The 22,234-nt window shown below is 35.7% G+C and overlaps 2 protein-coding genes across 3 annotated transcripts in view; one reads left to right on the top strand and one right to left on the bottom strand.

The window, feature by feature from the left end:
• ptpro (protein tyrosine phosphatase receptor type O) overlaps nucleotides 1-10,566 on the bottom strand; it is a 43,400-nt gene extending 32,834 nt beyond the window's left edge. Inside the window, exons 1-2 of the mRNA XM_016452161.1 lie at nucleotides 10,193-10,566; nucleotides 1,570-1,849 (exon numbers count right to left, since the gene is read on the bottom strand). Coding sequence (XP_016307647.1) covers nucleotides 1,570-1,849; nucleotides 10,193-10,294 — 382 coding nt within the window. The 5' untranslated portion in view covers nucleotides 10,295-10,566. The remainder of the gene's footprint in view (nucleotides 1-1,569; nucleotides 1,850-10,192) is intronic.
• Nucleotides 10,567-13,641: 3,075 nt separating this feature from the next.
• rerg (RAS-like, estrogen-regulated, growth inhibitor) overlaps nucleotides 13,642-22,234 on the top strand; it is a 24,331-nt gene continuing 15,738 nt past the window's right edge. For both annotated transcript variants that reach the window (XM_016452164.1, XM_016452163.1), the window contains exons 1-2: nucleotides 13,642-13,707; nucleotides 15,843-15,971. In XM_016452164.1, coding sequence (XP_016307650.1) covers nucleotides 15,911-15,971 — 61 coding nt within the window. In that variant the 5' untranslated portion in view covers nucleotides 13,642-13,707; nucleotides 15,843-15,910. The remainder of the gene's footprint in view (nucleotides 13,708-15,842; nucleotides 15,972-22,234) is intronic.

Raw genomic sequence — 22,234 nt, 5'->3', positions numbered from 1 at the left:
TTTTTTTTCAGCATGGCGGTGGAAGGTATACGACCTGCGGCCCTATGACCGTTTGCCCCTCATTCAGGCCATGGAGCAGGCCTGTGATCATATCGAAGCAGCTTCTGTGCAGGGGTGGATTCGTCACACGAGGCGATTCTTCCAACGGTGCCTTGCCAATGAAGACATAGCCTGTGATGTGGATGAAATCTTATGGCCTGATCCAGCCAGACGGAGAGATGATGAATAGTTACAGTATTCTTGTTGCTTTTACAGTAGTTTTTCTTCTTGTATGTACTTCATGCAGTAATTTTTATTTGTCTACAGATTTTATTTGTTTCATTGTTGGTTGATTACTGTAACTGATTATGGTAAGAAATACTGTAAGTATTGAAATAAATACTTGAAATATTCAGTCTGCAGCATCAGTGTTGTGCAGTGCTTGGTAATTTTATAGTAGGCCAATTTGTGTACATTCTCCCTATATCTCAAACTAATCATGAAGAATGCTGTGGGTTTGTCTTTTTTTTTTTTTCTTTTTTTTTCATCTAAATTATCCCTTACATAACAATGTGTGGCCAAAAATCTAGCACATGCTATTTCCTAAAATTAGTTTTTGTACAAATGTGTTTTTTATTTATCACAGCAGTGTGAAACTGGCTGCAATAGTGTCTGATCATTGAGGACTGTGTTGGTTAAATGAAAACTAATAGCATTTTCACAAATATGTGTATATGTTTTGACTGAAGTGTGTCATTTTGCAAACAATCTAGGAATTATGCAAATTGAGTTTGGTGTTTGGATAATTGTGTTTATATTGTGAAAAAAAGAACCTGGTTTTCAAAATTGCGTGTAAACAATTGAAAAAAACTGTAATGTATTTATTATTTTTATTAATTTATTTATAAATGTTTTATTTTTACTACTGACTATTTTAATGTGCATTCATTTTATTTATTAATTCATTTATAAATGTTTTTTATTTATTTGTTAATTACTACTGCCTAATTTAATTTATTTATATTTTTATTTAATAATTTATTTATAAATGTTTTAATATGATTTATTAATTACTACTGCCTATTTTAATTTCTTTATTTCTTTATTTATAAATCTTTAAATTAGATTTATTAATGACTACTGCCTATTTTATCTCATTTATATATATATTTTTTTTTATCTCTTTCATTGTAAATGTTTTATATTTTGATGCATTATTTTCACACATGTGTAGCAGATGTCTTACTGGTGAGCACAGGGACGGTTCTGATAGCTCTGGATGAGTTTTATTTATTAATTCATTTATAAATGTTTTTTATTTATTTGTTAATTACTACTGCCTAATTTAATTTATTTATATTTTTATTTAATAATTTATTTATAAATGTTTTAATATGATTTATTAATTACTACTGCCTATTTTAATTTCTTTATTTCTTTATTTATAAATCTTTAAATTAGATTTATTAATGACTACTGCCTATTTTATCTCATTTATATATATATATTTTTTTATCTCTTTCATTGTAAATGTTTTATATTTTGATGCATTAATTTCACACACGTGTAGCAGATGTCTGACTGTCTTACTGGTGAGCACAGGGACGGTTCTGACGGCTCTGGATGCGCTGCTGTCGTTCCCGAGCATCAGACTGATGGAGTAGCACAGGCCGTGGTACGAGGCGTTGAACTGGAGCGGATGCGGCAGTGTCTGACCGTCGGCGGGTCGCGTGAACAGCAGCGTGTGCGTGTGCGGCTCTCCTGAAACACGCACCGAATACACAGACACGTCGGGCCTCACATCATCAGCATCCAGCGACAGCAGCATCCGGCGGTCATCCTGCAACGCTACCTGGAACGGAGCCGCGTGCTGAGAGGAACAGGAAGAAGCGGCGCATGAGTCACACACACACATCGATCGACAATCAATGCAAACCACATCATCATGACGGCATTAATAATGAACGGAAAGACGGGTAATGGGAATCAAACACATAAACAAACAATCTCAAATGACATTCGGGAGCAGAAGCACCAGCTCTCAGAAATGTCCTCCTGAATTTCATCAAGATTTTCAGATTTTCTCCCAAAATCACGTAGGAAAATAAACACAGAAACCACGAACAGTGTAATATTGCTGTTATCATCTGTGTCTGAAGTGTGTGTGTGTGTGTGTGCGAGTGTGTGTGTGAGTCGGAATTGCAAGAAAAAAGTCAGAATTGTGAGAGAAGAAATTCTAAGATAAGTCGCAATTACATTTTTTATTCCATGACAGAAACAGCTTCCATCATTTTTAGATTTTCTGTTTTCATTTGGAGTGTTTGGAATGTTTAACAAAATAATAATTTTATTAGTTTATTATTTTATTAGTTTTTGGCTGGTATTTCTTTATACGAGTGAATCTGGGGGGGTTTTGTGGTTTCTTCACGAATCTGACGTAAGCGAGTGTCGTTTTGTCTTTGCTGGCGTGTTTGAGGTCAGACAGACGACTGATGAAGATACAGCGATGACGAGCTGAAGGACAGACATACGGCAGAGATTCCTCGACTTTAAACACACGTTCAGGTTTTAGACCAATCAGAGCTCAGTATGCAAATGAACCTGACTGTCTGTTACATTTGAAACACTGAAGATTCCATCGGCGGAAATAGAAATCTGTTTAAAACTTATGTTAAACTGATTCAAAGTGAATCAACACTGAACTGAATCATTCTGAATAACGACTCTATTGTCTTCTGTAGAGCTGCATTAAATTGAACTGGTTTCATAATTGATCAATTTTACATTAACAGTGTTATTCTTTATTATTAATGTCTTAAACTGCTTTGAAACAATATGTCTTGTATATTCACTGTAAAAAATTATCTTTAACTTCAAAATTCCATGTTTAATTCAATAATTTGTACAATTTACAAGCAATTTCCAAGTAAAAAATGTTTCTGTACCATTTTTTCAGTGCAGAAATAAATTAATATTTAACAAATAATATAGGACTTTAATAGCACATCTGCACAGATTTAATCACAAAACTAATTTTCTTTACCCGTAAGACATTAAAACATATAAAAATGACTAACTCTTGAACTTTTGAACCAGAGTATATTAAATAACATTTTATATTTTTTAAATAATATTTTAAATATTATTTTAAAAAATCTTTAAATATTAAAAACAATAATATAATTTTTAATATTAAATTGTAAATATTATTTATAAATAATATTTAAATGTTTTTAAACTAGTGCTGGCAAAATTAGCACGTGCTAGTTCAATTGCACACACAAATGCGGCGGCGGCGCTGTAGCCTGCATAATTTCATATTAAAGCGCAAAAGAAACTACGAGTACGCAATGTCGCAGTTATGTCATCAGTTAAGTCATGAAGTTACCAAAAAAGCGATTAAAGCTGATTAAAACTGTGCATGCATGTAAGAATTTGTTATATGAGTTACATTTAAGAACATGAATTTCACCCGATTCAACTCCTCAGCTCATTATACAGACTTTAAGAGCTGCAGTGGGTCAGAAAAGGTAAAGAGTTATCAGAAACTACGATGCGTGTCAGATCCGTGTCATGTTCAGCAGCCAAAATAACCTCATAACCAGCTGCTGTGATGCTGTTCATCAAAGAACTAAAGAAGAAAGCGCAAATCAATCACTTCTGTAGCTTTAAGGATTCATCTGCATTTCATTTAGAGTTTAGTGTTTGATAACTGTATATTTCTTTTGAAGGGCACAGGTAGCTAAATATGATATTTATTATAATGGGTTTACGTGAAGATTGTTTTAAGTTCACTTAAATTAGAAGATATTTTTTAAAGTCTAATAAATGTTCAAATTGACAGCGCTCAATTATACTGTAATGTTGAATGGCTAGTCAAGGGTTAAATATTAGAGAAAAAAAATTTCATAGAGACATCAGTAGTATTATTGGTATAAGTTATACTCGCCTTCAGTCACAAAAAAATGCCATTAAACCAATATTAAAAAAATACTGTCTTTATGTTGTTTCTACATTAGTTAGAAGATTGAATGTGAAATTATTGCAATATAAAAGTATATTTAAAAGCTTTAATGTTAGGTGGGATTAATTTCTTTATTTTTTCTAAATTTTTTAATCGATTGACAGCACTATTTTAAACATTTTATATGTGTTATACATTTAAAATGTATTACAATTCATGTGTCAGATCTGATGAAATGCAGATGGAGTCTCAGTGCACTGATGAATATTAGGAGCTCTTGAGATGCTGGACATTAATATTAATATAAATTATATACATTACATTAATATAAAACGCCAAGAAACCCAGCGGCGGGAGGTCAGAGAGACAGAGAGTGTCTATGATCTTCAGAACTCATTCTAATATGCTGATTTGCTGCTCAAGAAACATTTCTGATTATTATCAATGTTGAAAACAGTCATGCTGCACAATATTTTTGTGGAAACCGTGATATATTTTATTTTTCAGGATCCACAGATGAATAGAAAGTTCAAAAGAACAGCATTTATTTAAAATAGAAATCTTTTGTAACATTATAATAAATGTGTTTACTGTCACTTTTGATCAATTTAATGCATCCTTGATGAAAAAAAGTATTAATATCTTTCGAAAAATAAAAAACTAATTACTACTTTTCAACAAGAGTATATTAAATGTTAAAACATTATTAAAAAACAATATTAACATCTTAAATATTTAAAATAATAATAATGATATATAAAAAATGTATATTAAATTGTAAATATAATTTATTATTTATAAATAATATATAAATGTTTTTAAACATTTTATGTTATGTTGAGAATTTGTCATGAAAAAGAATGTAAACACAAACACACAAAAGCATTTTTTTTTTTTTTTTTTTTTTTCCTAAAAAACTTTTTTTCAAAACTTAACAAAAAAAAATACTAATTCCAAACTTTGGAACAAGTGTATATTAAATAAAATTTAGATTTTAAAATAATATTATCCAAATAATATTTAAACATTTTTAAAACTCGTTTTGTTTTTAAATAATATTTTTGTTGAAATTCTGTCATTTTGTCAAAAAACTAAAACTCTTTATTTTTTCTGATTTTGAGGGTTTTCAGGTTTGTGAGTCCGTTCAGGAACATTAGATGTGTGTCTAAACGTGGTGCATTTAGAGACAGAAGATGGACAAAAGACACTGAAACACAGGATGAAGCGTTCCGTACCGACACACGTCACACACTCGAGGAGCAGGTGAAGATGATGAAGCTCTGCTGAGGAATCTCTGTCAGATAATGTCACAGCAGAGGCCTTTCGGTCCTCAGATGAAGGAAGGTCAGCGACTGAATGACGAACGCAGCTGCTGACATTATCATGCAAACGGAGAATCTGAGACACAACATCTCGCTCTGACGAGAGAAAGACAGACTGATGATGAAGATGAAGCTAAAGCGCTGGACTATCAGTCTGTAATCCATCAGAAAGTGGAGGCGCTGTAACAGTACTTTTGTGTTCCAGAGAGACAAAGGGCTCCACAATAAACCCATTTGTGCTTCACACTCACAAATAAAGCTTCTTTTTTGGCATTCATGAAACCATTAAAGGTTCTTTAGAGCGGAAAAAGGTTTTTTAGATTAATAAAATGTTCTTTACACTAAGAAGACATTTTATTTTAAGAACTGATCACTGAGAGCTTCTTTGGAGAACCAGAAATGGTGTAGAAGAACCATTTAAGCTCTTAACCCTAAAGAGATACAAAAAAATTCCTAAAAAATGCATCGTTTTTAGTAAGGGAACGAAACTTTGCAAACGCTTTAAGATCCTCAAAATGCACATCATTTATTTTTTTACAATTATTTTTTAAGAGATATAACCATTTAAATGTTCGGGTCATTTTGACCTGGGAATGTATGGAGCACCATTAGAGGCCTAAAATACTGAGATCTATGGAGTGATATCAGTGTCAAAAACTTCTGTAAAATATATTTAGGCTTTTCTCCATTTCTCACTGTAACGCCCCTGTGGACTGTTTGTTGTGGTTTCTTCCCTTTGTGTTGGTTTAGCCCGTCTAATCATTAGTTAATCACCGTCATTGTGCTCACCTGTCTGCCTCTAATTGTTCACCCCATATTAGTTCCTGTCTGTCTGAGCATTGGTGTCGGTTATTGTTAATGTTACCCCGAGTGTGTGTCTCACCTACCTGAACCTGCCTTGTTGTGTCTACAATAAATATCATTATTGGAATCCTTGTCGTCCTCGTCGTCCTGCCTGCCTCCACACACCCGTTTCCATGACACTCACACACTTTTGGGACTGAATTTTGTTGATGAACATGAATATGTCTGAGTGAACCACACACACACACACACACACTCACACACACATACACTCTCACACACACACACACACACACACACACACACACTCTCTAAGATCTATGGAGTGATATTAGTGTCAAAAACTTCTGTAAAATATATTTTGGCTTTTCCCCATATCTCACACACTTTTGGGACTGAATTTTGTTGATGAACATGAATATGTACGTCTATTGTCGAACCACTGCAGCATAAAATCTGATCACTTTTTCAAGTTTATGCAAGGTAAATTAATTTATTTTGATTGAAAAAATTTCAGAGTAATATTTAAGTTTTTTTTTATATTTTTTGTTCTAGAATAGAAATAACTATTTGGACTGTTTTTGAGCAATCATAAGTTAATTAAATCCATTCATTCCACTGGGTTTAATACTGCAAATTCTCATATTATATGTTCTTATAAATTAAAATAAAATTTCTCATCAATTTATATATTTCTTAATTATATATATACATTTTATAATGTATAATTTCTCAATTTTTAATTGATAAAAGGGGTAAATGCAGTAATAATGTGGTAATAACATGGTAACATTCAAAACTATGAATGCTGTACTGTGCGACAAAAAAATCGTTCTCTTCAATGAATAAATGTACAGTAGCACGTGTGCCATACAGTTCTGCATGTGTATAAGCCTGCTTACAAACCTGTTGTCCAACAAAGAGATTTACTGACATACTTTTACTCCAAAGTCACTTTGAGTGTTTGAAATAACTTCTTTTTGTGACTAAACGTGGTTTCACATCACGGAATGAGGCAGAAATCATACTATTTTATACAGTGATAAAGGCTGTGTAGATTAGCATTGCATTATAAATATACTTTATTCTTGTAAAAATACCCAAGATGGCTTGAAGAACACAGATAATCCGTCTATTGTCACAATCGTGTGTTTATTGTCTTCATGTTTCATCAGTTAAAGCGTTTCTATCTTCTTTTTATTCAGTCACAGTGATAGCTGCATGTGTTTGTCCATGTTAGTGATTTCCTGGAGCATCATCAGTTCTATTACCTGTGACACACACGTGGAGTTTCTGTGCGAGGGCGCCCTCCGGCTTCCAGGGTGAATGAAACAGACATTACATTAAATGTGTGCTAACAACACCCTATTTTTGGTAAAAATAGAAAAGATAATACAGGAGATTTTTTTGTCTCTCAGTGCATGCATATGAATCACAATCGTAATCACAATAAACACCAGAAAATATGGTGATAAATAGGGATGTAACAATTAACCGCGAGCCGGTTGAAAATCGATTCAAATGTGACGATTCAAATCGGTGAGATTTTATAATTTGTCTTAAATCTCATTTTGTTAAAAAAAAATAAAAAATCGTGAATCGAATCTAATCGTGAGTTGAGTGAATCGTTACATCCCTAGTGATAAAGGTCCATATCGCCCATCCCTACTGCCAAGAACATTTTTAAAATCTAAAGAAGCTTTTTCCACAATAAAGTTCCTTTTGATCAACGGAAGGCTTTCATGGATGCCAATAATGAACTGTTATTTTTGAAAGTGTCAGACGAGCATCTGAAGACTGTGAGGGAGGAAGACGAGCGACTCGTTCTGCAGACGCTTTTAATTAAAAGCAAACACACCGGTGTGTTCAGTGCAGCGGGAGGACGATCAGACGGCCAGGAAACACAACAAATAGCCCACGCTGGCACACACACACACACATAAACCCCTCCCACTGGACCACCGGAGGTCCAAACCCGCCCAATCAGCTGCTCCGCCCACTCCAGAGGAGCGTGTGATTGGCAGCTCTGACTCAGCTGGTTTTTTTGTCTTGAACTCTTTTGAGAGTTTGTAAACAGGGAACAATGAGTGAATCAGACAAACACACACACACACTCACTCACTCACACACACACACACACACACTCTCTCACACACACTCACACACTCACACACACACACTCTCACACACACACACACTCTCACACACTCACACACAATCACTCTAACACACTCACACACACTCTCTCACACACACACACTCCAAAGTCCATCTAAAGAGTATAATAAAATAAGAAATTATCTGCTTTGTAATTTACATATTAGATATTTAGGACCAGTGTTGGGGAAAGTTACTTTTAAAAGTAATGCATTACAATATTGCGTTACTTCCTAAAAAAAAGTAACTAATTATGTTACTTAGTTACTTTTTATTGAAAGAAACTTTTTAAATCTGGGCGGGGCTTGCTTGTTTGCTTTTAACATAAAAAGTTCTATTTTTGATAAATATAGAAGCCCTGTAAATCACGTCTGTACAGTATACACAGAAGAAGAAAGTTCAACATTCTTTAGCAATAAAAAAAGAAGAAATGTTAGTTTATCTTGTGTAATCCCTGCTTATTAGTATGGTTGAATTGGAACACCGAAGGTCAGCAGCAAATTGGTTAATAAAATGGGATTAAATACATAAAGGATATTTGTATTATTTAACATATTTAATTATTGCAGCTTTGAGTCATATTCTGAGTTGCGTTTAACTGTTTTTATTAATTTTGAGGAAAACTAAATATGATTTTTTTTGTGAGTGAGTGAGATGAATTAATGCATGTTCACATTTATTCTATATCTCCCGATTTCTCTCAACATGCGGACAGGAGAGCTTTCAATCAATAAATGGGGAAAAAAAAGTAACTTGTGTTACTTATTTGAAAAAGTAACTCAGATATTCTCTTGTAAATTAAAAAGTAATGCGTTACTTTACTAGTTACTTTGAAAAAGTAATCTGATTACATAACTCGCGTTACTTGTAATGCATTACCCCTAACACTGGTTATAAGAAACGATCTCCTCCACTTCTAATGGATTCAGAAAAATCTACATATTTAAAAGAAAAACAGGTTTTGGCAGATATTTGTTGTGGTTTTAAGCATAAACTCAATTCAGTTTCTCAGAAAATTCATATCTTCATTTGCATCTCCAGTAAAAGTATCTTGATTTAAGGGCATTTAGATATTTGAACTGGAAAACAAGACAGAAATACTGAGGAAGAGAATCATTTTTTGCATTTAATCTCACGACTTTATGAATTTAAGACTTTCTGCTCTGATTTAAGACCTTTAAAGGCCTTAATTTGTCAAAGGGTGAATTAAGGCTTTTAAAGACCAGCAGAAACCCTGTTGTAATTATTTCTGAGTGAAAATCATTTCAAATTAAATCCTACAATGATTTTTTTTTCTTCAGTTTTTTCAATTTGTTTTCTGCTACTGCTCTGTTTTTCAGATAAAACACATATCGACGCTATCTTTACACTATAAAAAAATAATTGTCAAAGTTGCAAATAAAACAACTAGCGCTTGAACCAGTGCGTTTCAGCAGACGCGGAGCGGACGGTTTTTTGTCAGATCTCTTGTCCATTACAGCGTCTGATCAGATGAAGACAAAATCTCTCGCAAGAGTTAATCATGGAAGCTGCATGTCATGTTTTAAGCCTGTATTGATTGCTAGCAAACAGCACATGGGACATGGTTCAACACACCTGCACACCTGTCTCTTAGCAAGAAATTTAGATGACTCACAGACACGCACACACACACACGCACACACACACTCACACACACACACACTCTCTCTCTCTCTCTCTCTCAAACACACACACTCACTCACACACACACACAGACGCGCGCGTTCAGCTGTGTGACCCAGTTTCGCCTGCAGGAACATCGGAGCACATTCTGATCGTGTAAGTCGCATCAGTTGCTGCTGATCTCCGACACACAGAAACAGAAACGCTCCAGAACCCATCCACATCGACGCGAACTGATTCAATGACGCGCGCGTGTAATCAACGCCTCGCGCTCGCCGCAGACCTCAACGCTCATTTACGTGAATGAAAAGAACGCACTCACCTGAGTGATGATGACGGTGATGATGAAGTACAGCGATAAAACCCAGCGGATAGCAGAACTCATGTTCGGTCGGGAATCGAATTGATTCCCAGCGTCGCGCATCCGAACAATAGCGAACGGTCGAGCAGCGATTGGAGCGCCGAACCGAGCCGAAGATGAACGAGTGGAGCTTCCGCCGTCAGAGCGCACGCGTGCCGTCCATCTGCCGGTTCCGTGCGCTCGGTATCGGGTCTGTGGATCGGCTCTGTGGGACGGATGAATGATGGAGACCCACCGAGGCTCTAATGAAGCGCAGCAGCGGGTTTCTGTCTCTCGGGCCGCGTCCCAAATCCTCCGGTGCGCCCTAACTAGGTTGCAGCGTTTGTAGGCGCAGCGCCCGTGTCGCCCTCAAAACGCCTAGTGCGCCAGTGACGCTCGAGTGCTGTGCACTATCTAGGCAGCTGAGCGGGATTTGAGACACGGCCCTCTGTAGCCCCGCCCTGAATCTCTGAACACAGACTGAATCTCATCACATGAACAAACCTGCTTTACATCATCCTCATATTTATACATCAAGTTACATTCAGTATCATAGACTGTGGTCTGCTTATATATGAAATACTGCATTATTTATGGACATTATTAAATAAAATATTTAATAATATCTATTAATATCTAGGTATCCATCTGAGAAGTGAATTAAAATGCATTGAATTCAGGGTATCAAAAAGGCTAAAATAGGAACTATAACTCACCAAAGAAAGAAAGAAAGAAAGAAAGAAATAGAGCCCTTTCTTAAACGCTGGACGAAACACAAACAAAACCAGGTTAGCTGCCAAGCTAGTTATTTCATTTCAGCTATAGTTTCCAAAACACATTTCTCATTTTTATTCAGTTTATCTTGTACTGAAAAAATCAAAACAGGAATGAAAATTAATAAAAAAATATACAGACATATATTTTAAAAAATGCGGTAACACTTTACAATACGGTTCCATTAGGTAACTAACATGAACAAACAATGAACAATTCATTTATTACAGTGTTTATTCATCTTTGTTAATGAAAATAGTCGTTCACTGTTAGTTCCTGTTAATTCACAGTGCATTAACTAATGTTAACAAGCACAACTTTTGATTTTAATAATGCATTAGTAAATGTTGAAATGAACTAAGATTAATAAATGCCGTAGAAGTATTGTTCGTGCTTGGTTCATGTTAACTAAAGTAGTTAACTAATGTTAACTAATGAACCTTGTTGTAAAGTGTCACCATAAAAACAACAAAATTACTAAAAGTTCCATTTAAATGAAAACCAATTCAAAATATTAATAAAAAACCATAATAGTATCTCAGTGATTTTATTAATATTTTGAACTCAGTTGTATTTAATATTTTCTGTTTTTATTTTAATGTTAAAGTTTAGTAATTTTTCTGTGTTTTTGTCATTTAATGTGTCTATATAGTTTTCATTCATCTTTATTTTTAGTTATTTTAGTACATCGAGATAAACTAAATGAAAATGAGAAATGTTGCATTGGCAAATTGTTTTTTTTTTTATATTATTTTATAGTTTTATATTTAGTTAACTAACCCTGCTACTAAAATAGCACTGCTGGTGACTGTGGTAGATGGCTATCATATATGTGTGCTATTACATGATAACTGAGATAAACTATTACACTCTAAAAAATGCTGGGTTAAATACAACCCAGTGCTGGGTAAAATAGGGACAAACCCAGCAATTGGGCTGTTTTCTGGGTAGCGACCCAGCGGTTGGGTTACTACCCAGAATGTTGGGTTAAACATTTAAACATTTAACCCAACCGCTGGGTCAAAACAGCCCAATTGCTGGGTTTGTCCCTATTTTACCCAGCACTGGGTTATATTTAACCCAGCATTGTTTACAGTGTATGAACAACACAAACTTCATAAAACCAACAGGCTAAACAAACACTGAAGACTTAAGAACTGAGCCATTAATCTTCACAAACATAAAAGAGAGGGCCAGTCTGCTGTTGGGTTTGTTTCACAATCTCAAACTCATAATGAACTGCACTTTTTTCATCTTTTATAGTGATTCATAAGCAGACAGACTTCTTACCAGCAACAGAGATGCGCTTCACAGCCGCTGGCCAATCAGCGTCCAGCTTCCCCTCCTCTTGTTCTCCTCAGATGAGAGCTGCTCTCTGATTGGCCGATGAGCTTCACCACGGTGATGGAGCGTGGACAAAGGGTTTCCCAGTCTATAGCGATCACGTGATCTCTGGAATCAAGCGCTACTCATCAAAGCCGCCGGAAACTAGACGCTACATATTAAAGTAATATATACATCTAATACAGATGGTGCGTGTTTTATTGATGTGTTGTATGTATTAATGCGCGTGTGCTTGTGGCAGCACCTGCAGTAAATCTGAGTGTTGCTGTTGGTCTCACGGACGCGTGTCGCCCTCTAGCGGCCTAATGTAAAAACAACTACTTTTAAGGGGTAGCCTATTTCACTCACAAATGATCATTCTGTTATCTCTTACTCACCCTCGTGTTATTCAAAACTGCAAGACTTACTTCCCAGATAGCACACGTGTACGTCTGTTAAAGATCGCGAAAGCATCTGCTGTGTACAAACATTTTTCATGCATTCTAAATCATAAAGACATCTTCTAAACGTCTGTTTGACATCTGATAGGAAACGTCCTATAGATGTATTGCAGATGAGCAAACGCTCTACAAAACACGTCTTGCAGATGTAATGCAGACGTCAGATAGACGTGATGTACGTGTGCTATCAGTGAGGAACAGACCGAAGTCAATAAAGTGTGTCCTTTTTATTGTTTAACAAGTTTTAAAGTGCATTTCAATAAATACCAAGAATACACAGAATAAAATGTTCTATCCGCTTTGAATGAATCACTAGTCTAATCAGGTCCGCTTTATTACTACAGCGCTTATACAGTGCAGATTGTTTCAAGCAGCTTCACTGTAATAAACAGGAAAATAACAGAATCGATTATGGAAACTCAATTATGGAGACAATTCAGAAAGCAGCTCTAAAAAGACAATAGTGTCACTGTTAAGCTCAAGGAGAACTAGAAGAATAACAAAATGCGCTAAATGGAAAGCTATTTACAAACCAGCGTGATTATAATTATGATAATGGGTACACTGAAATAATCAGATAACAGTTCGCAACATCAAGCAGTTTTTGTAATAAATGGAAGCGAATGACATCTCGCAGCACAAGTTAAAAATAAGGTGAATGTTGTGTGTTCAGTATGTTGCGCATGTTGTGTGTGTGTGTGTGTGTGTGTGTGTGTGTGTGTGTGTGTGTGTGTGTATGTGTGTTGTCCAGCAGGTGGCGCTGTTGAGTCTCTGCTGATCTGCGCTGCTGTGTGATGCGGGTCTGTGGGCGGAACCATCAGTCTTTACACACACACACACGCACGCACGCACGCACGCACTCACTCTCTCACAGCAGAGGTCTGCGCTCTCACACTCATCCACATCATCGGATCTGATCGCACTCGAGTGTTTCTCACGGTAAGTCACACTTTCTCTTCTCACATTACAGCAAGTTCAAAAACAATGCAGAAGAACCAGCAGCCTGAAGACCAGACATTATCACCATATGTTATTATTATTATTAAAACAATCGTGTCATATCATCAGCAGCAGCATATGATGATTCTATCTGATGACGAGCTTCACGAGGTCTGATTTCTTCGTGCTGCTGCTGATGAAGTCTGTGTTTGCACAGCACTGTAATCTAATGGCTGTATAGTGATGAGGAAGAGCTGATCTCCTGGGTGAAGTTTGAGCTGGTATTGATGTGTCATTGGTAAAGGTCAGCTTCTGCTCTCCAGTGTTTAGCTTGTGCAGATCTGTCCATGAACCTGTGTGATGTTGTTTCATTAGTGAATCTAGTGCATCACTGAGGAACTATGATGCTTTTAAAACGAGACGCAAGTCATGATTGATGCACTGTGAGACTCTCGCGGTCCGGTCTGTCGATTCAGAGCGATTTAATGTTCTTCTGGAGTCATATGATGTTTTGTGTCTGGATATCAAACTCGTGATCTGCACTTTGTTCATGTCACGTTCTTCCAATTGAGCTAAAGGACTCCACAGCATCCGGCATGATGACCGCACGTTTACTACTGGCTGAGCTTGTCCTTCATCATCATCATCATCATGTCTTCATCCACTCCAGTCTGGGATCTGAACTTCAGAGCACTTTATCTCACATCTCATCTGCACTGCAAAAAATGATTCCTCCTCTGCATGCTTCTCTTGTTATATCTAAACATTCGTAATTCAAGACACATTTACTTGAGAAGCAACATTTATTTTGTATTAAAATTACGTTTTCGTTTAGAACAAATATCTGCCAACATGATCAGAAAAATAAACTTAATTTAAAGAGAATTTAAATATTTTCTGACCCCATTTGGCAGGATTTTCCATTTTCAAATTTGAAAAAAAAACGAGACTTAATAACTTTAAAAACAAATATCTCCCAGTGTGGTCAGAAAAATAAGGATTTCTACCTTTCAAATTCGAATTTTCAAATGTAAACATTTTCAAAAACACGTTTTTCAAAAAAACAACAACTTAATATCTTAAAAATAAATATCTGCCAAAAAATAAGGATTTCTCATTTTCAAATTCGAATTTTCGAATTTAACAAATGTTAAAAACACGTTTTAAAAAAAACAACAACAACTTAATATCTTAAAAATTAATATCTGCCAAAAAATAAGGATTTCTCATTTTCAAATTCGAATTTTCAAATTTAAAAAATTTCAAAAACACGTTTTTTTTAAAAACAACAACTTAATATCTTAAAAATAAATATCTGCCAAAAAATAAGGATTTGTCATTTTCAAATTCGAATTTTCAAATTTAAAACATTTAAAAAACACGTTTTAAAAAAAACAACAACAACAACTTAATATCTTAAAAATAAATATCTGCCAAAAAATAAGGATTTGTCATTTTCAAATTCGAATTTTCAAATTTAAAACATTTAAAAAACACGTTTTAAAAAAAACAACAACAACAACTTAATATCTTAAAAATAAATATCTGCCAAAAAATAAGGATTTCTCTTTTTCAAATTCGAATTTTCAAATTAAAAAAAATTCAAAAACACGTTTTTCAAAAAAACAACAACAACTTCATATCTTCAAAATAAATGTCTGCCGAAAAATAAGGATTTTTCGTTTTCAAATTCGAATTTTCAAAATTCTCAAATGTCATGTTTGTTTCTCAAGTAAATGTATCTTGTTTCAAGAACGATTTACTGGAAAACCCGACAAAAATACTGAGTAAGAACCTGATTTTTTGCAGCGTGGATAATGAGATGAACATGTGAAAAAAGGCAAGAAGCAGATCCTTCAGTGACATTTACATCTCATCCAGATGCTGTAAGACAGAAGATCATCTACAAACGCCGTTAGCTTCACTCGTCATCGGCAGAGTCTGGATGATCCAGTATTTGAGGAATCATCTAATCAGATCTTCAGAAGCTGTTCATTCATCAGCGCCGATGGTGTTCTTGTCGTATAAACTGGATTTTCTCCACACAAACATCCTAAATATTTGACTGTAGAAACTGGATTAAACACGTTGTTTATAATGAAGATCTGTTGTTTTACGTCTGTCATCTGTTTCAGGTGGAGATGATGCTGTCGCTATGGTGACTGCGTCCGCTCTGTGATTGGCTCGTTCTGCTTGCGTCGTCATGGCGAAGAGTCCAGAGGTGAAGCTGGCCGTGTTCGGCAGAGCAGGAGTGGGAAAGTCAGGTGAGAACGAGACGGCGTTGTCACAATCAAACATCACGACACTCTGTTAATACACGAACTATATACATGAATATCTCATGATAAAGTAAATCCATCCCTGATGTTTCCATTAGACCGTCCTGCTGTCGTCTGAAGTTCAACATTAGTGTGAATTTACAGGGTTTCTGCAGGCTTTAAGTAAAGATGTCTAAAGATTCTTAAATCAAGATGCATTTACCTCAGAAGCAAAATGTCTTAATATTAGTCTTTTTCTGAAAAACTGATCACATTCAAGTGCGTTTATAGTTAAAACAAGATCAAATATCTGCCAATCTGAAATGAAAACAAGATTATTTCCCATATATTTTATTGTTTCTCACTTAATTTCAATCAATTATTTAGAAAACAAGTGATAATATAGTATATTAAATATACAATTATTTATTTAAATGTGTTATTAATAACATTTTAAATATAAATTATTTTTACTTATTTAAATTATAAAGTATACATATTAATTTAATAAAGCAATAATCCCCGTGAAGTCGTGGTTTACAGTGAATTTATAACAGCTAATTCACGTCGACTTTTCAATAATATCATTTACAATGAAAGTTTGATTTGAAAAATTATGCATTTTCACTAGTGCTCTGACATTTGGACTCCACTGCATATATAAAAGCATATTTTTCAGATGAACATATACATGCAGAAAGAGCAAAACATACATAATAAAGCAATAATCCCCGTGAAGTCGTGGTTTACAGTGAATTTATAACAGCTAAGAGCCGTTGTTAGGCACTCCGCTAAAACCCCCTTAGCTGTTATAAATTCACTGTAAACCACGGCTTCACGGGGATTATTGCTTTTATAAAACGGTTATTCCATATACGTAGTAAGGTTTCAGAAAATAAAACAGAGCAAATAAAGTGTAATGATATTAATAAAAACAGTATTCTTCCACCAAACAATGTAGCTCCTCAGAAACAGTTGTGGTTGCTACAAAGTGGTTGCCGAGCAACACACAAACGTAAACAAAGGTGTATGTTACTTTGTAGAGTCATTTACAACAGCTTCGAACGCGGCTCAGCCAATCAGAATCAAGGACCGGAACTCCGCTTTATAATAGAAATGAATCTGGTTTTCCCTTTAAATTAAGTTTATTTTTCTAACTCAAACTGTCAGATATTTGCTCTTAACTCACTCAATTTTGATAAATTTTTCAGAAAACAAGGCTTCATACCTTAAGACACGTTGCTTCTACAGTAAATGTGTCTTGATTTAAGCAGATTTAAATATTTGTACGGGAAAACAAGAGCAAGCCGAGTTGAGTTGAAACTTAAAACCACAGAAAGGAGGCTCATAAATGAGCGGATCAGTGTCAGAGTGCTGTGTGCCGGAATACAGGAGCGAGAGACACGTCAGACAGATATACGTCAGATCCGTGAGCGTCTGCAGAAGTGTGGGTTTGTGTCTCATACCTGTAGAGTTGAGTGTTATGAATGGTTTGGCAGGTGCCTCGCATTACAATGAGAAAGCTTATTTTGGTGACTATTTCTATAACTGGAATCGTGAAGCCAGGATAAAAAGTGAAATATATTCTTAAACCGGTGACTTTATTTTCTCTTTATGAGGGCACTAAGCTTATTAAATGTGTGCACCAACTTTCATATATGTATTCAATAAATGCAATTAGAATAAGACGCTATAGGGCTGTTACCGGTCAAATTAAATTGATATCAACAAAATCCATTTGAGCTGCATCTGAAGAGCCATTAGATGAGTTTACACAGCTCAGAGATGGCATGAATGCATTTACACTGTAGAAGTTTTTATGTTAAATATAACATATAGAGCTATTAAAAAAAGCTTCACCGATAGGTGGCGCCAAATTACTGTCTTAATGAATGAGTCATTGATTCACTGATTCATTCAAAACGGCTGATTCATTCAGAAACGAAGCAAATGTTCTTACTATTTCTCTTACTCTTACTATTTCTGCTATAGAAAGGTATGCTAAAATAGTAAGAGTAGTATACTAGGTATGCAGTTTGGAATTTAGTTGTTGAATCACTCACTCGATTCATTCAGAAACACTGGTGCAATGATTGGCGACAGTCTAAAATGAACATAACATTAACATTTTTTAATTTAGTTATTATATATCATTGTATAAAGTGTAAAATAACAATCTTGAAAAGAGGACAAGTGAGTAGACGGACATGGTATTTCAAAACCGGACTGATCTGAATCTGTAAAGTGATTCATCACGGTTTTAGGGTCTGAGATTAATAATAGCACACGGGATGGGAAGCAGTGTGATTTCTGCATTAACTGTGAGTGCAGGTCAGGTCGTCAGTCTGAGACGGAGCAGTTAGACGACGGAAAAAATGCGAGTGTTTGTGTTACGCTGGTTAATCTGTCCTGTAGCCGTGATGGAGATGCTGCTGAGGAGCGTTTCACGCCTAACGTCCAGACCACCAAAGATCCAGCCAGACGCTCGTGACTTCATAAATATCAGCCTGCAATAACACGAGGAGAGTTACGGCCCCAATACTGATGCGCACACACTGAACACACATCAGACAAAAGCAGAGAGAAACATTAAAAGCGCTTTAAAACCAATCTATTATGTGCTATTATTCACGTCAGTGGCTGACATCTCGCACAGGAAATTGAACGTTGGAGCGGCAATAAAATTAATGACTAGAGATGACATTTTTCAGAGACCTGTGCGCTTTGACAGGAGGAAAATCTAAAGATAACACACACACACACACACACACACACACACACACACACAGTGGAGGCAAATGACGGCCGAATGAAGCCACCTGACAGCTGATTTATCGGCTAATAAATGTGACCTATTTTACGCTGGAGGACCATGACGTGTTCCAAAATATGAGTTTATTTTAGATTGAATGAATAAATCAGAAGTGTCAGCTTAAGCACGTGTAGCAACACACGTTTACAGGATATTTTATATTTTTAATGATGTTCTGTTTATTGTTAGGATGACAAAATGGGTTATAGTTATAACTTTACGCTGGTGTAACTGCGCACGTTATTGTCAAAACGATTGAGATGGCCAATCAGATTAAAGTAGGCAGGGCTTTGCTGTTCACAGATACCGAACCACATGACCAATCAAATCAAAGTAGGCGGGGCTTTGCTGTTCACAGATACCGAACCACATGACTAATAAATTAAAAGTAGGCGGGGCTTTGCCCTTCACAGATACTGAACCACATGACCAATCAAAGCAAAGTAGGCGGGGCTTTGCTGTTCAGAGATACCGAACCACATGACCATTCAGATCAAAGTAGGCGGGGCTTTTCTGTTCACAGATACCGAACCACATGACTAATCAAAGCAAAGTAGGCGGGGCTTTGCTGTTCACAGATACCGAACCAAATGGCCAATCAGATCAAAGAAGGCGGGGCTTTGCTGTTCACAAGATACCGAACCACATGACCAATTAGATCAAAGTAGGCGGGGCTTTTCTGTTCACAGATACCGAACCACATGACTAATCAAAGCAAAGTAGGCGGGGCTTTGCTGTTCACAGATACCGAACCAAATGGCCAATCAGATCAAAGAAGGCGGGGCTTTGCTGTTCACAAGATACCGAACCACATGACCAATTAGATCAAAGTAGGCGGGGCTTTTCTGTTCACAGATACCGAACCACATGACCAATCAAATCAAAGTAGGCGGGGCTTTGCTGTTCACAGATACCGAACCACATGACCAATCAGATCAAAGAAGGCGTGGCTTTGCTGTTCACAGATACCGAACCACATGACCAATTAGATAAAAGTAGGCGGGGCTTTGCTGTTCACCAATTAGATCAAAGTAGGCGGGACTTTGCTGTTCACAGATACCGAACCACATGACCAATTAGATAAAAGTAGGCGGGGCTTTGCTGTTCACCGATAGCGAACCACATGACCAATCAGAATAAAGTAGGCAGGGCTTTGCTGTTGACCGATAGCAAACCACATGACCAATCAGAACAAAGTAGGCGGGGCTTTTCTGTTCACCGATAGAGGCGTGGCTTTGCTGTTCACAGATACCGAACCAAATGACCAATCAGATCAAAGTGGGTGGGGCTTTGCTATTGACAGATACCGAACCACATGACCAATCAGATCAAAATTGGCAATCAAATCCAGTGCCACGCTTCAAGCTTAACAGTAAAAGAGTACGAGATGAGATTTAAATATTGAAATTAGATAAATTTAGCTGTTTTGAATTGAAAATATATACTGAATCATTTCATGATTTGAGATTCACGTAATTCATAACTGAATGTGACAAAGCAAGAAATATTCTGCCATTTTTTTACATATTAGGCAGACGAATAAGAATGCTTCTGTGTATTTTAAAATATTTCCAAATAGTTCAAATGGATTATTTTACAAAAAATTATTAATCTTGTTCTGTTTCTTATTTTCTTAAATTACTTTAAATTCTTTGGATATTTATTCCTATTACAACTCCAATTTACAAATATTTGGCAGCACAACTGTTGCAAACATTGATAATTAAAAAAATAAATCAGCATATTAGAATGATTTCTGAAGGAACATGTGACACTGAAGACTGGAGTAATGATGCTGAAAATTCAGCTTTGATCACAGAAATAAATTCTATTTTAAAGTATATTAAAATAGAAAAACGTTATTTTAATCATAATAATATTTCACAATATTACATTTTTTCCTGTATTTTTGATCAAATAAATGCAGCCTTGATGAGCAGAAGAAACTCCTGTAAAAAACATAAAAAATCATTCTGATCCCAAACGTTTGACCGGTAGTGTATATCGGCCATCAAAAAATCCATATCAGTCAGTCAGATTGTAATCTGAATGATGCATAAAAACCTGTGAACGCTGCACATGTTAATCAAGCGGTCTCTTCCTGTCAGATTGAGCTGCATTGTGGTCGACGGTATTTTTAGAGCGTTGCATGTGTCCGCAGATTCAGAAAGCGTTTGGTGTTGGAGCACTATTAGATCATCTCTAATGGAACAGAACGTCTGTGCAGCTCAGCACTCAATGGAAATAAAATAAAGAGTGTTGGTTTACGAGTGTTTTCCTGCAGCTGATGTGACTCATCCACACCCACACATCCATTAGCACTCGCAACGCTAATAAGACGTCTATTGAGAACACTTACAGGTGTGTCACTCCAATGGATCTGTAGATGTTCACTGGAGCTCTGAAGAGCCTGTTATGTGTGTGGAACATGTGATTCGATGAGACACACACACAAACACACACACACACACACACACACTCTCACACACACACACACACACACACATTTAGTTTCACACTAAAATAACTAAAACCGAAATAAACATGAATAAAAACTATATAGACATTAAAAAATCTAATAAAAATGACAAAACCACAACAACATTTCTAAAATTTATATAATACTAATTTTGTTGAACCTGATGTAGTAAAATACCTAAAACTATAACTGATTTTTTTTTTAGTTTTCACTAAGATTTTAAATTTGTTTTTTATTTTTTATTTTCTATTTTCATTTTAGTTAAAGGTTTATTAATTTTGTTGTGTTTTGTCATTTTTATTATATATATTTTTTTAAATATGTCTATATAGTTTTCATTAATTTCTATTACAGTATTAGTTTGAGTTATTTTAGTACATCAAGTTAAACTAAAATGAATGATGTTTTATTTTACGTAACAAAAATTGTTTTATGGTTTTAATTTTACTTACCTATATTTCGTATTATAAGCTAAATATATCCCAGTCGAAAAAAAATAAAACCCCTCAAAAACACACTTTAGAATCAGAAGTTAGTTGTGTTTTCAGCATTATGTTTTGTGACGGCAGCTCTGAAGCTTCGTGTGGGAAAGCGTGATCACCGCGAGCGCTTTGACGTCTGTGAGCCGTGTCGTTTTCACTAGCGTGTGAAACCGGAGCCACTGAAGCGCCCTACTTAGGGTTCTTCACAGGGCTGAAGTGAATGCACTCTATTCTTCTGCTATTGTGCTGTTGTTTGTAAGAGCCAGACGCACGCGGGACCCAGAGACGAGCGTAATCGAGCTCCAGTGTTTAATGGGATCACTTCATTATGTGCTGCTGTGTGTTTGGAGTTTCTTTAGCTCTCACTCTCTACTGGAACGGTCGATGATGATTTAAAGGGGTCATATGATGCTGCTAAAAAGAACATTATGTTGTGTATTTGGTGTAATGAAATGTGTTTATGCGGTTTAAGGTTCAAAAAACACATTATTTTCCA

The sequence above is a fragment of the Sinocyclocheilus anshuiensis genome, unplaced genomic scaffold (genome assembly GCF_001515605.1).
Source record: "Sinocyclocheilus anshuiensis isolate Anshui unplaced genomic scaffold, SAMN03320099.WGS_v1.1 scaffold1543, whole genome shotgun sequence".
In the NCBI taxonomy this organism is placed as follows: Eukaryota; Metazoa; Chordata; class Actinopteri; order Cypriniformes; family Cyprinidae; genus Sinocyclocheilus; species Sinocyclocheilus anshuiensis.
This window is presented reverse-complemented; position numbering and strand designations above follow the sequence as displayed.